At 35.5% G+C, this 17,455-nt stretch overlaps 1 protein-coding gene and 1 pseudogene across 1 annotated transcript; one reads left to right on the forward strand and one right to left on the reverse strand.

Moving 5' to 3' along the window:
- The first annotated feature begins 7,036 nt into the window (after nucleotides 1-7,036).
- LOC147531895 (phospholipid-transporting ATPase 1 pseudogene) lies at nucleotides 7,037-8,092 on the forward strand (annotated as a pseudogene).
- Nucleotides 8,093-9,317: 1,225 nt separating this feature from the next.
- Nucleotides 9,318-12,480, reverse strand: LOC147531896 (protein FAR1-RELATED SEQUENCE 5-like). The gene is made up of 4 exons (XM_086651100.1): nucleotides 12,117-12,480; nucleotides 9,845-11,976; nucleotides 9,690-9,753; nucleotides 9,318-9,600 (listed from the first exon to the last, which is right to left on the reverse strand). The coding sequence occupies exons 1-2, from the start codon at nucleotides 12,292-12,294 to the stop codon at nucleotides 10,142-10,144; spliced, it is 2,013 nt and encodes a 670-aa protein (XP_086507226.1). The 5' UTR covers nucleotides 12,295-12,480; the 3' UTR covers nucleotides 9,318-9,600; nucleotides 9,690-9,753; nucleotides 9,845-10,141.
- Between the last annotated feature and the right edge of the window lie 4,975 nt (nucleotides 12,481-17,455).

Raw genomic sequence — 17,455 nt, forward strand, 5'->3', positions numbered from 1 at the left:
TTAACAGGATCCGTCCACCACCCTTTGGTGTAACGGTTGGACATCCCTCTTAAAACCATGAAGTCGTGGGATCGACTCTCGGTGGAAGCAGTTGCCACCAAGATTTATCCTATGTAATGTAGGCTATGAATAATGTAATAATTTGTCGGGCTTTAGACCTCTTCGTTGTCGGACTTTAGGCCTCTTTCATTCTCAGTTTAAATTAGGCAGTTATCGTGCTAATTACATCTCTATGTTGCATCAATGCCTTGTAACGACTAACGTAGACCGTAGTCGAATCTCAAAAAAAATATTAACAGGATCCCAGTATTATAGACCGTTTGACATATTATACAAAGTTCTAATTTACATAAAACTAACTAGCACATGAATTTATATAGATTATTTTACTGTGCGCTCTTAATATAAAAAAGGGTTATTTCCCTAATGGCCCCCTACTTTGTGACCAGCTTCCCGCCTAGCCCCCTACTTTACAAGAAATACCCATATGGCCCCCTTTCGTTATAACGCCGTCACTCTCTCTCCTCCATCATGTTTTCTCTCTCTGCCAACTCACGCCACATCATTTGTTACGCCACCTCATCACCTTCTCCGGCAGAGGTCGCCGACCGGCCAAATTTCCGGCCGGCGACCTTCAATTTTTTTTTCTCTCTAAAAAAAAAAATTTTTTTTTTTAAAAATTTCCTCTCACATCTCTCTCTCTAAACTCCGGCGAAGGGGGTTTCCCTTCGCCGGAGCTGTTCGTGATGAATCACGAACAAATCTGGTGTTCGTGATGAACAGACCGGTCTGTTCATCACGAACAGCTCCGGCGAAGGGAAACCCCCTTCGCCGGAGTTTAGAGAAAGAGAGAGATGTGAGAAGAAATTAAAAAAAAAAAATTATTTTTTAGAGAGAGAGAGAAAAAAAATTGAAGGTCGCCGGCCGGAAATTTGGCCGGCCGGCGACCTCTGCCGGAGAAGGTGATGAGGTGGCGTAATAGATGATGTGGCGTGAGTTGGCAGAGAGAGAAAACATGATGGAGGAGAGAGAGTGACGGTGTTATAATTGAAGGGGGCCATATGGGTATTTCTTGTAAAGTAGGGGGCCATGCGGGAAGCTGGTCACAAAGTAGGGGGCCATTAGGGAAATAACCCTATAAAAAATTATCTTTTATCGCTTTACCTTTTCAGCCCAGGCTTGCATCAATTTGCGGATCCGCCTCTGATTGCACATGTAAGGTTGTTTTTCCGAGCACATCAATATGTTTTTTTAAAAAATCCTCGAAAGCAAGAGATGGAGCAGGTCTTCATAGTCAAAAGATCATTTATTTTTTTATTTATATTTAAAATGGTCAGCGTGTCTCGAACTCTCTCTTTCAAAATCGAAGACTAAACCTCTCACCATTCCAACTTCTTGGCAAAAGATTCTTTATTTGAATCTTTCATAAGTCCAAATAATCAAATGGTGGGCATAAAATCAACTAATTAGCAGCCAAGCTTTCAATGTGCAAAACTTCTATATTAAGTTTGTCGAATTACTTGGGCTTTTTGGTTGAACTAATTACTTGGGCTTGGTTTCTAAAAGAATAGTTTGAAATGGACAAGGTCAAATCTTATACACAAAATATAGTAGGAATGGATTTTTTTTTATTATTAGTTTTTTCTGTTACAAATTGGAGTAACTTTTAGTTAAGCCTCCACAAACTTATATCAGTTTAGCCGTGGTACGTTTTCCTTCCAACAGTAAGAAAAGAAAACTACTCTGCTACAATGCTAGACTGAAAGAAAATGCAATATATTATTAAGTAGCTTGTCACAAGGTATTAGCACAACGAAAAATCGGCCAAAGGTTCAAAAACAAGGTCTTAATAGTACTAATAGTCCACTCATCTCTTAAAATGAATCAAAAGTCCAAAAACAAATTATAAACCCACATCTAGTCCAAAAACAGATCCCAATGCACTAAATCTCATCTCCAGGAAAAAAATTCTGCTTCTTCCAACTTTACCCCTCTATATATATAATTCTGCATACATTTTTCAGAATTATAGTACACTATTTAGATAGTTTGTACATTTTTTAGAATGTACGTTCTAATTGTCTAATGATTTACAATATGTACATTTTTTAAAATGTCTAAGGAATGATAATACAATGTATTTTCTTCGAACTTCTTTAATATTTTGACCATTATTGTCACATTGTTTTAGTTGTACCATACATTACATACAATGTATACTTCATTTGTATGTTATAATTTAACCATTATTGTAACATTTCATAAGTTGTACAATACATTACTTATCATGTTTTTCAAGCATTACTTATGATTTTTCATGCATTTTTCAGAATTATTGTACAGTATTCACATAGTTTGTACAATATACCAGATACAATTACACACTTACATATGCATTGTATAAACTACCAAATACAATATACCAATATTGAACTAGAAATGCATTACATCTAAGATTCATACAAAGTCATTTATGCATAGACTAAAATGGATTACACATTTTAAAATGTATTGTACAAACTACTAGATGGATTATACAGCCTACCATATTTATCATACAAACTACCAGATGTATCAAGTCTGTTGATTAAGGGTATTTTTGGCATTTAGACAAACGACTAAAAACTTACAGATCTTTATGGGTGGATCTTGGAACGAATTTTCTCTAACTTTTGGACTTTCAACTCATGGCCCCTAGCTCAACCTCAAGTCTTATTGACTTTGTAACAAAAAAAGATCTTGTTGACCAGAACAAAAGTTAATCTAATCTAAGGTTTCTCCACTCATTGGTGTATTCAAAATAGGGTGCGGCTATGGGCGCTTCCCAAAAGTGTTGTAGGGGCCTCCCAGAATTGCTTGGGCGCTTCCACGAGCGCCTCCTCTTCTGTTCCACTTTTACGTCAATTTCTTTCTCTCTCTACTTTCTCTCCCAATTCTCAACTCACAAACCAGTCAAAGATCAAACCTAACAAAATCTATTAAGCTATCAACAAAAACTCATTAATCAATCAAAAATTGAACATCATGAAGAATATAAAAACCCTAGGTTTCTTTTTAGATCTTCAAACTCAAAGAAATAAAAAGACCATCAATTATGAAGCTTAAGGTTTTAGGTTTTGTTGAGATGAAGAAACACTAGATAGGGGATGAAGAAACCAACTATAGATTTAGGGATGAAAAATTAACCCTAGATTTGGGAATGAAGAAGTCCTAGATGAAGCATAAAAGGAATCGAGTTTTGTGAAATTCAGGATGAAAAACTCTCGGCCATGTCACTTCCAAGACCCAATACATGGTCTCGGACTGGATCAGTCCTGAAACCAATCGGAATGGACAATCCGTATAATTTCAGACTGGGCCAGTCTGAAACTAGGCTTTGGGCCTCGGACTGGTCAGCACGAAGAGAGGCGCCTACAGTTGTCGGGGTTTTGACCACGGTCAAACCCTCTAAGGAGGCGCCTACAGGCTACAACAATTTGAGGAGGCCCCTATAGACGCGCCCTTCAAAAAAAAATGTTATTAGTTGTCTTAATGAATTCTTAAAGCAGTTTCAAAGTCCATCTCAACTTCACTGTAAGAAACCTATACATGATTGCTAGTAATTCCAACAATTAGCAGGCATCAGAGTGTTACAATTTAATAGTTGTATATATTTAATTTTTTTGAGAACTATGGTTGTATACTTGTATTTGTAATTAACCTCCCTGTACTATCCAAACTCTGACTATCCGGGCCCAGCCAAACCTCACCATTCTTGGAACTGGAAAACTCTTAGAAAGCACCTTAATCAGGTCAATGACTTTACTACCTGGGAAGTTCACAATGGCAATGATATCAATATCTGGACTGATAACTGGATCCCAGGCATCTCTACTCCGGTCGCGAACTCAAATGCCTCGAATCTGGTCAAAGTGTCTCAACTCATCATCAATAATCACTGGAATGAGGACACTCTTAGAATCACCTTCAATGCTCAGACTCAAAATTTCATCAAAGCTATTCCTCTTCGCAACGATGGCAATGACCAAATGAAATGGACGCTCACTGAATCTGGTATATTCTCGGTCAAATCTATGTATCAGCATCTTAGTACTTCGAATCACTCCCCTCCTAGTCCCCTGATCAACTGGAACTTTATTTGGTCCCTCCCCGCCATCCCGCGTATTAAACTCTTCATTTGGAAAATCTTCTCTAAAGCTCTTCCAGTTAGGGATAGAATAGGTAAATATATAGGAAATTTATATGATTGCCCTAATTGCACGGATACAGAAACTATAGAACATGCTTTACTTTATTGTCCCTTGGCGAAAAATATATGGTTTTATTTCAACATTATCTCAACTAACATTATCTCTATTACAGATTGGATTATGTCTTGGCAGGACCAAAATCAAAACAGTTACACAGCGAATGATATCCACTTTGCAACTATCCTTTGGCATATATAGAAAACCAGATGTGATCACTGTTTTCAATACTCAATTAGTAACACTAGAACTGTGATAAATATGATTCTAGCTTTTCCAAAAACTATTAACTCTATGGTAAACCATCCCCCTCCAGTTTTGGAAAAATGGAAACCTCCACCTGCACCTTATGTTAAAATTAATGTTGATGCGTCATTTACTAATATTGCTGAGAATATAGGCACTAGCATGATCGTTCATAATGATCTTTCGAAATTCGTGGCTGCTAAAGTTATGGTGACTCGAGCTCGAACTAGCGAAGAGAGTGAAGCAATAGCAATCCTTCAGGGCTTGTCCTGGGCAGTGGAAAACAATCAAAAGCTGATCGTTATTGATAGTGATAACAAGAATCTTATCCTCCATTTGAAGAACCCGAGACACAAGATACAGTGGCAATCCATGATTCACATCCAGAAAATCAAAGGGATGGAAAAATGCTTAGACAACGTCAAATTCACGCATACCAAGAGAATGTCAAATGTCCCAGCTGATAAATTAGCCAAATGGGCGCGTAAGAAGAATAGATCTAAGTCCTGTAATAATGTCCCATATGTTTTAGTTAATCTATATTGTAAGAATACGCTTATGTATTAATGAAAGCATCAATTTCAACAAAAAAAAAAAAATTAACCTCTCTGTATGAAGACTTCGATTGGTCGAATGTCTTTCCAAGTTAGCGCACATGCAACTGTATAACGTGCTTAGTAAATTTTGTAGTACAAAAAAGTGCAGGTTATATTTAGTAATTAGTAGTGATACATGCACACTAGTACGGTACTACATTAGTACATTATGTATACTAGTACGCTTTGTAGCATGTCATATGTTGGGCAATCAACGATTTTGTGCATAAAAGTTATTCTATTTTTCTTAAATCTAAATAAACATTCATTTACTATAATTTCCATTTATGTGATAGGGTGTATGTTATTTTCGAAGTCAGATATGAAATCTAACTTGAAATCTAAATTGAATAGAGTTGTAACCAGAATGTTTGTTTTTGTCTAATTTAGAATTTTTACTTGTCTACATGACTGATTTTTGATAATTTTGAATCAAATTAATAATTAGGATGTAGACAAGCCATATTTAGATAATAGTAAATAAGCAACAACTGTACCTTTATGGATGAAATATAATTTCTACATCCGGGTTCTCCATTTTTTTTGGGCAAAATCTTCTCACCTGGAGTGCTCGTAAGCAGCCTACGGTTTCTCGTTCCAGCACCAGAGCTGAGTATCGAGTACTTGCCTCCACTACTGCTGACGTAACTTGGATTGGTTATATTCTTCAGGAATTGGGTATTCATCTATCTACTCCTATTCGTATATATTGTGATAATAAAAATGTCATCCTCCTGACTGCCAACCCAGTGTTTCATGGTCGTTCTAAGCACATTGCTTTGGACTACCACTTTATTCGAGAAAAGGTGACGGGCGGATCAGTGAAGATTCAGTTTGTCCCATCTCATGATCACCCCGTTGATATTTCGACAAAAAACTTATCTCATTTCCGGTTCTTGGAACTTTGTCCCAAATTTAACCTTTACGTCTCTCCGAAGTTCAATTTGCGAGAGGGTATTAATAACGGTAATAATAATCAGATTTGGAAAATAATTGACTAAGGATATTGGATGAGATTGGACTCTCTAATATATTGTATATACTATTTCCTACTTTATGTTTTTTCTTTCCGCTCTTATGTATATCTATCTATGTCAATTACATATTCATGCAAACTGCTAACAATATATATATATATATATACGTAAGAGCGGGTGACCAGTAAATTGCCCAGTCCAGTCACCCTGCTGACGTGGCACAGTAGTTGAATTTGTTGACCTAGATCTTGGCCGTTCAATCCTGAACGGCCAGGATTATTTTTTTTTAAAAAAAATTTCAAAAACCCCCCAAATTAAAAATCAGACTCGGGCTGCCTCTCATCTCTCCTTCCCTCTCGTCTCCTCCTCCCTCTCTTCTCCCTCTCAATCTCTAAACAAATTCGAACCCTAACATCAAAAACTTACTCATCTCTCTCTCTCTCTATTTTGAATTTTCTTACACAAACTTTGATGTATTGTTCTCAACTCAAATTCAAAATAAAAAACACTAGATGACAACTTCTGACTTTGAACCTGAAAATCAAAGGGAATCTCTATTATTTGGAGGTGAATCTCAAAGATATTTATCAGATTTTGAAGATGAAAGGTTTTCAAATGGTGGAAGTGAATATGAAAAAGATTTTTCGAATTTGGGTTGTGAAACTCAAACACCTAACTCTGAATTTGAAGGTCAGTAAGCATCATTATTTTTCTTATTCATCCTTTACTTTTTAGATTGATATATATATATATATATATATATATGTGTGTGTGTGTGTGTGTGTGTGTGTGTGTGTGTGTGTGTGTGTGTGTGTGTTATAGTTATCTTGTTTAAGATTTTATTTGACTTGGTTTGTTCATAACTTATTTAGGGGTTGTTCATAACAAATTGATACATAAAGATTCAGGTTTTGATCATACCATTTAAAAAGCTGATCGATATGCAATTCATTTGGTCATTCTAAATGACATGACCCTTGCCATTGTTTCCCTCATAAAGAACAGAACCGATGACATGACCCTTGCCATTGGAGATGGTAAGCATTCATTTAGTTGCTATCATTGTTTATATTACTCTCAAGTCTCAAGAAAGTTGATCGATATGCAATTCATTTGGTCATTCTAATTACTTTCCTGCAGGTGCTAATGATGTTTTGATGATCCAAATGGCTGATGTGGGAATTGGCATCAGTGGTCAAGAGGGAAGACAAGCAGTTATGGCATCAGATTTTGCCATGGGTCAGTTTAGATTTTTGGTTCCACTATTGTTGGTCCATGGACACTGGAATTACCAGCGTATGGGATATATGATTCTGTACAACTTCTATAAGAATGCTGTATATGTGGTCATGCTATTCTGGTTAGTACTTCTCGATCTAATTCAATCTTCTTAGGTGGTGTTTGCGTTTTTGTTGTCTCAATGGACTCGCACGAGTCTGAATTGTCTAAATCTGGCACCACCTCTATCTTATTAATTTTCATATATATTTACCCATTCCAAGTTTGATTCTATTATCATATTTTTCTGTTTATGCCGGCTGATATGTGTATCTTCTCTAACAGGTTTACACTATATACTACCTTCACGCTGACAACAGCCATTAATGAATGGAATAGTGTGCTCTATTCTGTCATCTATGCTTCATTGTCGACGGTCATTGTTGGGATTCTTGACAAGGATTTGAGCCGGAAAACATTACTAAAATACCCTCAGCTTTACGGAGCTGGTCAAAGACATGAGAGCTACAATCTGAAGTTATTTTTTATTACTATGATCGATACTGTGTGGCAAAGTGTGGTGCTCTTCTTTGTTGCTTTTTTTGCTTATAGACAAAGTACAGAAGACCTCTCTAGCATTGGAGATCTATGGACAATTGCAGTGGTAGCACTGGTAAATATTCATCTGGCCATGGATGTATTTCGATGGTCATGGATTACTCACGCAGCCATATGGGGATCTATAGTTGCAACATTCATTGCTATCGTCATTATTGATGCTATACCGTTATTACCCGGCTACTGGTAATTCCCTTTTTTTCTCTCTATCACTTGCATTTATAAGTTATATGTGAATCTCATATGATACGAGTTTGATTTTTGTCCTCCCAAGTCCCATGCTCACTGTCGTCGAACTAAACCCCCATATCAATGACAGATCTTCAATGGCCAATTGGGTTTCGATTGATCCAAACTACCAATAAAAAGATGCTGATTTGCACATTCAATTTTCTTCCTTGCAGGGCTATCTTTCACGCAGCAAGTACTGCATCGTTTTGGTTTTGCCTATTTTCCATCCTAATCGCAGCATTAGTTCCTCGTTTCGTTATAACGGCTATCAGTTAATATGTATTTCAGTCTGATATTCAAACTGCCAGAGAAGCTGAAAAGTATAACCGTCAAAAAGAATCTACTCAAGTAGAAGTAGAAATGAATCAAATCTCTGACCCTCCACGATAGAAGAAGATAAAGTGTTTTTGTTCCTTTACAAGTTTAAAAATTCTTTTGTTCTTTGTTAGATAATGTGTGTATAAAAATTCTTTTGTTCTTTGAAGATAAAGTCTTTTATTCTTTTGTTGTAAATTCAATGATAATCAGCAATATTTATACCATTTGGAAGCAGAGATACAGAACTGTTGCATGGTTATGTATTAGATATTACAATTTCTCTCCGTTATTCTTTGTTCTCATTTCAAGGAACCTTCAACTCGGAAAAAGTTATGGAGTCTATGAAAAGAGTAATGGGTTTTTTCGCTGCTCAAATAAATCTAAGTTACTCTGGAAATCATGAACACTAGAAACAAATTCGGGTGAACATTCTTATGTGATGCTTAATATATTGAAATAGGTTGTGATGCTTAATATATTGAAATACCCAGTTCTTATGTGTATGAGTGAACATTCTATTTCAGCTAAACCTGAGTCATTTGTTGTTCTAATTCCTGATTAGAACTTTCGGTACCGAAAGCGAATAAAATACGACTGCATAAACATCAGGCATCAGCCCAACTGCGACATGCTTTGGTATCACAACCAAGTATATAGCACGATCCTTCTCCTTCCAATTCTCAGCTGCTTTGGTATCACAACCAAGTATATAGCACGATCCTTCTCCTTCCAATTCTCAGCTGGATTAGGAGCAAATGCAACCAACATATTTTTTATCTGCTCAACCATGGAAGTAACCTCGGTTTTGTAATTCAAATGCAGCCAACATATTTCAACATGATCCATATCAAATAGCTCCAAAATAATTTATAAACACATTCAAGCTTTGACAATTGATAAACACATTGATCGAATCATTGAAATGCTCAAGACAATTGATAAACACATTCAAGCTTTGACAAAATTCGACGGATACAAATCTGTTTTCAACACAAATCAATCTCAAAATGCCAAGTTTTAAAGATAAGTAATTGATGTATAAAAGATATAACTAAATAACTTCTGTTCGGCTAAATAACTTCTGTTCAGCTTTGACAAAATTCGTTTTCCTCTTTCTTTCAGTTATAGACCCCCATGAATAACTTAGTCCTGCATTAGTATATGAAAGAACTAAGAAATTTTGTAACAAGTTCAAATAATACAAGTTGAAATGAAAGTGAAAGAGTGAGGAAGTTTACATAGTCCTCAAGTTTCTGTGATATTTTTTTCATCTCCTTGACTCATCTTGCTGCGAAGATTCACCTGGCACATAGAAAATCATAGACTTAGTTTCATAAACAAAAAAAATTGTCCAAGTTCAAATATACTAAGACAATCACAAACAACAACTTACAAATATTCTTGTCCACCGAATCATTGGGTATTTGGGAGAGTGTCGCCCTTTGCTGTTTTCCTACTCGTCCTTTTTATCGGTTTTAATCTTTTTTCTCGTGGACGTCCTTTGCGAGTAGTAACTACTAGATCATGGATATTAATGTTTCCGTTACTTTCTTCAAATGGCTCATCTATCTTCTCATTCACACTTGAAGCAATTGGTTGACTCGTCTTATACATCTCCAACGCATTATCAACCCATTCCGAAAGACTCAAGAAATGGTCTTCATGCTCAGAAGCAAAGTCTGCAAGTTCATTAAGTTTGCGACACAATATATTGTATCGCAATTCCTCTACAGTCCCCCTTTTGACCATCCACTTCAATCACCATCTTTGTGTGAGACCTACGTACATCTTTTCTCCATCGTCTAACAATATAAATTTCGGGTAATAAAGAGATTCGGTTTTGTTGTAACACTAGAAGGGCATGCCTACATACTATCCCCTTGAACTCGAACAAATGACAAGAACACCGAACTTCAGTAGTAGGTTTCATGAAGAGCACAATAAATGTCACATTCTTTGAATAACCGCCCACCGAAATTTCCTCTCCTATCTTATGCTCTACCCCTATGTGCGTCTCACGGGTTGAAATCGAATAACAATATATCTTTCCAGTAATCTCTGACTGAAACTCTTGAAATTTTGCTATAGTATATACATTTTGAATTTGTTTCTCCATTGGTAATGTAGTCAAACATGGAACCATTTGCGAGAAAGACTTGAAGTCAGCAAATTTCTCATTTTCAATTTTTTTCTTGGAAGCATAAACACATTGTTCCACAAATTGTTTTAGTGTCGTCTTTGAGTTTAGATAGCCATCAAAAAAAGCATTAGTTCCCTCACTTCTCTGAGTGCTAGACATACCTGCCCAAAAATATGGTTTCACAAAGCACGAAACCCATCTTCGTCTCTCTCCGTATAATCCTTGTAACCATTCATTATTATGCAACTGAAAGGTATTGATCATCTCATACCATTTTTTCTCAAACTCTTCTACTATTTGGATGTCAAATACCAATCTTTTTAAAGCTGTAGTTATTGCCTCGTAATTGGTGTAACTACCAAACTTGTTAGGCAATTTTTTCATTATATGCCACAGACACCATCTATGTCTAGTATTGGAAAATACTTTCTCAATTGCGAGTTTCATAGCTGCATCCTGATCAGTAATGATACCTTTCGGGGCAACATTATCCATACACTCAAGCCAAGCGGTAAAGAGCCAAACAAATGATTCAGTATCTTCTTTTGTGATTAAGCCAAAACCAAAAAGGATCGATTGCCCATGGTGATTAACCCCTACAAATGGCGCAAATGGCATCTCATATCTATTTGTCTTGTAGGTGGTGTCAAATGTGATAACATCACCAAATTCTTTATATGCTTCTCTACTTCGCCCATCCGTCCAAAACACATTTTTTAGCCGATCATCTTCATCCAAATCAGTTTGGAAGAAGAACCCATTTCTTTGTTCAACAATTTTTAAGAAAAAATTGTTTAATGATTCTGCATCACCTTTACCAAATCGTTCCCTTCTTTTTTCATCTAAGTAATTTCGAACATCTTTTTCTGTAAATGGGACATTATCGTACCCACCAGCTTCAACAACGAGTCGATGAAAATTTTTATTCGCTGTGATGCCTGCTTTATCACACAACTCAAGTTGTCTTTTCACGGGATTACTAATAGTTCTATTACATTTGAAGTACCGAGATGATGTAGGAGTAATGTCGTGGTTGTGGTCTAGCTGAACTTTTGAAATCTTCCAAAATCCGTTTAATTCAAATTTTGCACATATCTTAACTTGACAACCTAATCGACAACTTGGCCTAGGATTCAATGACTTGGTAGTCTTAGCATTTTTGCTGCCTTCTCTACAACACGAAATTATTATATAAGTGGCATGCCCATCGAGGTTTTTCACTTTTGATCTCTTCTTAATTGAAAATCCTTTTATCTTAGCATATTTTTTGAAAAACTCGAACACCTCATCTTCAGTACTGAATTTCATTCCAATTTCAGGTGGAACTATTGGTTCTTTGTCTGTGGCTTGTTCAACATGTTGATCAGTGTGAAACTTTTCTTCAACTACAGTAATTTATTATTAAATCAAGTCAAATAAAATCTTAAACAAAATAACTAAATATATATATATATATATATATATATATATATATATCAATCTAAAAAGTAAAGGATGAATAAGAAAAATAATGATGCTTACTGACCTTCAAATTCAAAGTTAGGTGTTTGAGTTTCACAACCCAAATTCGAAAAATCTTTTTCATATTCACTTCCACCATTTGAAAACCTTTCATCTTCAAAATTTGATAAATATCTTTGAGATTCACCTCCAAATAATAGAGATTTCCTTTGATTTTCAGGTTCAAAGTCAGAAGTTGTCATCTAGGGTTTTTTATTTTGAATTTGAGTTGAGAACAAAACATCAAAGTTTGTGTAAGAAAATTCAAAATAGAGAGAGATAGGAGAGATGAGTAAGTTTTTGATGTTAGGGTTCGAATTTGTTTAGAGATTGAGAGGGAGACGAGAGGGAGGAGGAGACGAGAGGGAGGGAGAGATGAGAGGCAGCCCGAGTCTGATTTTTAATTTGGGGGGGTTTTGAAATTTTTTTTTTTTTAAAAATAATCCTGGCCGTTCAAGATTGAACGGCCAAGATCTAGGTCAACAAATTCAACTACTGTGCCACGTCAGCAGGGTGACTGGACTGGGCAATTTACTGGTCACCCAGCTGGGCACAGTAGCATTACCGATATATATATAAAAGGGAGGTTTATGGTTTCCACACATAAAACTTATTCATATTCTTTTAGGAACCACATGTGATTACAAGAGAAAATGTTGGCAATGGAGAAATTTTTTTTTTTGCTGAAAGCAATGGAGGGATTGAGCACCTGACAACTTCACAAGATTTCTAATTGGGTCAGTAGGCAAAAATAATTTAATCTCAGATACTTAAGAAATTCACTTGACAATAGTAGAAACTATAACAACAATAAGTACATCAATAATAAAAACAATGTTACCACTTACCAATAAACACAAATCAAATAAATAAACATAAACTTTTCGTTCATATGAAAATTTGTTTGGTTAAACGTTTGTCTTTAACATGCCGCTAAATTTAAAGATTTTAATGAGAGAGTAAATTAACCTATCTTATCTCTCATTTTCTACTACTTATCCTGTGTCTCTTTCTTCTTTCTTTTTTCACCATTCAATTTCTAAGGTTTTTTCTCTCTCTCCTGTGTCTCTTTTTAGGAATGGTCCAACATCAACTCCTATTTCAGTCAGTAACTTTAATTACTTCAACATCAGATATTTAAACAGAGGGATGCATTTCTCCGCTGTATAGTATAGCTAACTGGTTGAAGAGGAGAAAGAGTATCACATGTAAACTCAGTCAGAGAGTTCATGTCATCCCTCTTTTTATGGAACCAACACCAGGGAGAGCCTACCCATAGCTTCCCTTCAGTTTGGGCAACAATTTCTTTATTTATTTTCATGCTTCAACTGCACTCAAAGGATGATGTTTTCTATCACTTGCCAACTTTCCTATTCCACCAAAACCAATGTGCTAGCATATAGGCAGCAGAGAGAAACTGCACCAAAGTTGCAAAAGGTGGAGCCACACTATATTGGTCCAACAAATATATAAATGAATTTCGATCGTCTTTGTCGATTTAGAACTGTTTCGATTCCCTCTTGTCATTTGTAATCGTTATTAAAATATTATACGCGTGAACCCATTCCCCGCTACATTTAACATTATGGGGAAAAAAGGATAGAAATATTTCATTACTTCATTGTTTCGTTAAGTATTCATGCTAAACCGGAAGATATTACATAATTCAACTTATCCAAAATCATCAAAATTAGACATTCTTAAACGAGAACAGAATTTGGAGAAGTTTGTGTTTGATGCCATGATGCACTACACATTAGCCTTCAAAACTACTCTCAGACCTACCAAATGTACGAGTCATTTACATTCCAATTTTATCGTTCAAAAAATATGGAAAATACAAACCATAATTATTTTTTTACTCCATAAAAATTGCGGCAGTTCTTTAAAATTCATTCAAATTTCTGGGTGTGGGTAAGGGAGTGCGAGCAGTGCAACCGCATGTGGCCCCTCTCTCCCCGGGGACCCCTTTCTTATAAAAATAAGCTATCCAATGCAAGCTCGGTTGCCATGTTTCTTGCCTTAAGCACTATGGATCAAAGTTCAATCAATTTCTTTTGAATTTTTGTGGAAATGAAGGTCTGATTCTGGCTTCGTTTTTGTTACAACAAGGTCTGATTTGGGCTTGATATTTAAGGTCCAATATCATTATTTCACAAGCCCTCCCTAATAAGGACTTGGTACGTAATCGGTAGGTTAATATATTGGTGGCATCCATGATTGAGTGAGCCTCAAAAATAGGTAAGTATATACATTTTGAATCTGATTCCTCATTTTTCTTTTGCTTGGGGTCTGTGAAATGAAATAAATAATGCATCTTGAATGGTAGACAAATCAAGGTTATTGAAGGGGTGGGATTAGGTTAAATATGAAGCTAAGCAACAAACAAAATACTCCCTCCGTCTCAAACTAAGAGACCCAGTTTCCCTTTTGGTTTGTCTGAAAATAAAAGATTCATTTCCCTTTTTATCATATAAAATTCATTAAATTTTCAACATTACCCTTATCTCTATATTACACGTTTGTGCTCAAATATATATTGGCCAACAACCAAAAAGGTAACTAAATCAAAATTACCTAACTAAGAATACTTAATTTTTTTTATTACGAATATTTTGTTCTTGATTTGAAACTTTTTTCTTAGAAACAAAGTTAGAGGGATTCAAGTGGAGATCGGACATCGAGAACTAAAGAGATTTAGAAAGTATGGACTTGAATTTCTAGTTTGGTAAACAAAAAATTACTCTAGCTAAAGGGTACACTGTGTATGAAGATGAAAGTCATGACATATATAAAGCTCAAATTTTTGTATTCCTTGTCTAAATCAAGTTTTGGCGGCATACTTTTTGATTGATTAAATCTAATTTTACTCTCAAAGACAAAATTTAAGTTTCAACCAAATTGTACCTCCAAAAAATTTAAATTTAAGTTGGATCTAAATTTACCTCCAAAAAAATTTCAAGTTTCAACAATTTTTTTGTGAAAATATTTGTGTCAATGGAGGAATTGTATAGAAGTCTATTTGTATTTGCTTGATTATTGATAACAATCTAACTTGGAAGAAAAAATACCATCCAATTTAAAAGAAAAATACATCTAATATTAGGAACAAATTATATTGTTACCCAAAATAATTTGATAATATCATTGGAAGAAAAAATACGAGAAATTCTATTCATCCCTCCATTTTGCTCCCTCCCCCAGCCCTCCGCCGACGTGGCGACATATCATTGGAATATATTTTCTCCCAATTATCTCTCCAATTGCTCCACACTCAAGTGATATGTTGCCACATCGGCGGAGGGCTGGGGGAGGGACCAAAATGGAGGGATGAATAGAATTTCTCTTTTCGGTAAAGGAATTCATTTTAGATTTAGTCTAAAAAAGGAATCACACAAATCTGAACATTAAATGAGGGTATATGTGGAAGAAAAAATACGTGAAAATTTTGAAGGATTTTAAGTCTGGGTCTCTTAATTTGAGACGGAGGGAGTATTGAATATCACAAGTTTTGATTTATTCGTCGATTTTCGAGATTACAATCTACGGGAGAAAACATGTGTATTTTTATGATAGCTAAGTAAAAGAGGTTGACGAAAATCATCCGATGAGGGGAACACGAGTAACAGTACGTCAGTACCGCCCCTTTTATCAACATAGAGCCAGACGCGGTTGCAACAATAATCCCCAGTAGGATGATGTCATGGGGTTAATTGAAGTACTTGTGCAACTAGGTTATCTTTGTGAATTGCTGCTATTGCTTCGTCTACTTTTTTACCCAATAACTCCGGCCATCTCGACTTTCCTGCAAAACCAGATTTTACCTTACTAAGATTTACAAACACATACAAAAATGCTATACCCTCAAAATTTTATGACAAAAGAACTATTGTGGTACAATTGACACCTTTTAAACTTTTTTTTTTTTTGACACCTTTTAAACTTGATACGCTATCTCTCAACAAAAAAAAAAAACTTGATATGCTATCAAAGAGAGAAAAAATACAACTACATGGAGGACCAAAGCATGGGTAAGACATCTTATCTTTCAAGTTTCGTTAAGACTTCTTTGGGTAAGGAGAATGTCAGGCTTCTATAATTCTTGATTGATCTTGTATAATGGTCCCGAGGCATATATATACAGTAGAATCAAATATTGTAATTATCACCGTATTAAATGAGATTTTCAATATATCAATTACTAAGGCCGGCGCTTTGGGGAAAGCTAAATAGTTTCCGGGGTGTGAAATTTTAAAGGGAATATGTATAATTTTAGAAATTTTCCGGGGAAATAAATTTTAAGGGGAAATAAAAAAAAAACACTCCACCTCACCTCACTCTATCTCCACCTCACCTCACTCTCTCTCCACACCACCTCTTTGTCTTCTCCGATTTGGTCGCCGGCCAGAAAATTTTCCGGCCGGCGACCATGAAGAGAAAAAAAAAAATTTCACTCTCTCTCTCTCTCTAGAAACTCCGGCGAAGGGAAACCCCTTCGCCGGAGTTTCTATAGAGATAGAGTGAAATTTTTTTTTTTTTTATGGTCGTCGGCCGGAAAATTTTCCGGCCGGCGACCTAATCGGAAAAGATAGAGGTGAGGTGAGGTGGGGAGAGAGAGAGAGGGGTGAGGTGGAGAAGTATTTTGCTTTCCCCCTAAATAAAATTGTCAAACAAAATTGACCAATTTTTGACCAAGTCTTCACACCCCGGAAACTATTTAGCTTTCCCCAAAGCGCTGGCCATTACTAAGTATGGAGTCCCGAAAATCTCTACTGCCTTGCTCATGTTAATGATAATATAAGAGGAAATATCTCTTTTCTTGTTTATTTTAGGAGGTAATTCTTTTTTTTGTTTTCTCTCTTAGGCCTCATTTGGATACACATATAGCTTATTTTTAAGAGCTTTTTAATTAGCCCATAAAAAAAGCGCTTAATAATAAGCAGTTTTTGTTGTTTGGTAAGACATAGTAAAAGAGCATTTTTTATCTCCAAAAGCTGTAGCGAGGCGTTTGGGTAAAATAAGCTAAATGTATTCTTATTTGATTACAAATTTTATGTTCATATGAATTATAAAATTTATCCAAGATATATTAATAAAAATTAAGAATATATTATTAATTTTATATAGTAATAAACTAGTTGTTATATAAGTACGCTAATAAACTTAAACAAAGTGAACATTGTTTTTGATAAATTTCAAGAATGAAAACGCGAAAACTTAATCATCACTATCATCGTTGACATGAGCAATACTATCAGCAATTTGATCTCGAATAATGTCCATTTGCACTTGTTCTTGTTGATTGACTATTTGTGGTTGTGATTCTTCGTAGTTTTCTCCACGCTCTTCTTCATCATCGTAATC

The sequence above is a fragment of the Eschscholzia californica genome, unplaced genomic scaffold (assembly GCF_041429995.1).
Source record: "Eschscholzia californica isolate CP2 unplaced genomic scaffold, dmEscCali1.0.p SCAF_6, whole genome shotgun sequence".
NCBI lineage: Eukaryota > Viridiplantae > Streptophyta > Magnoliopsida > Ranunculales > Papaveraceae > Eschscholzia > Eschscholzia californica.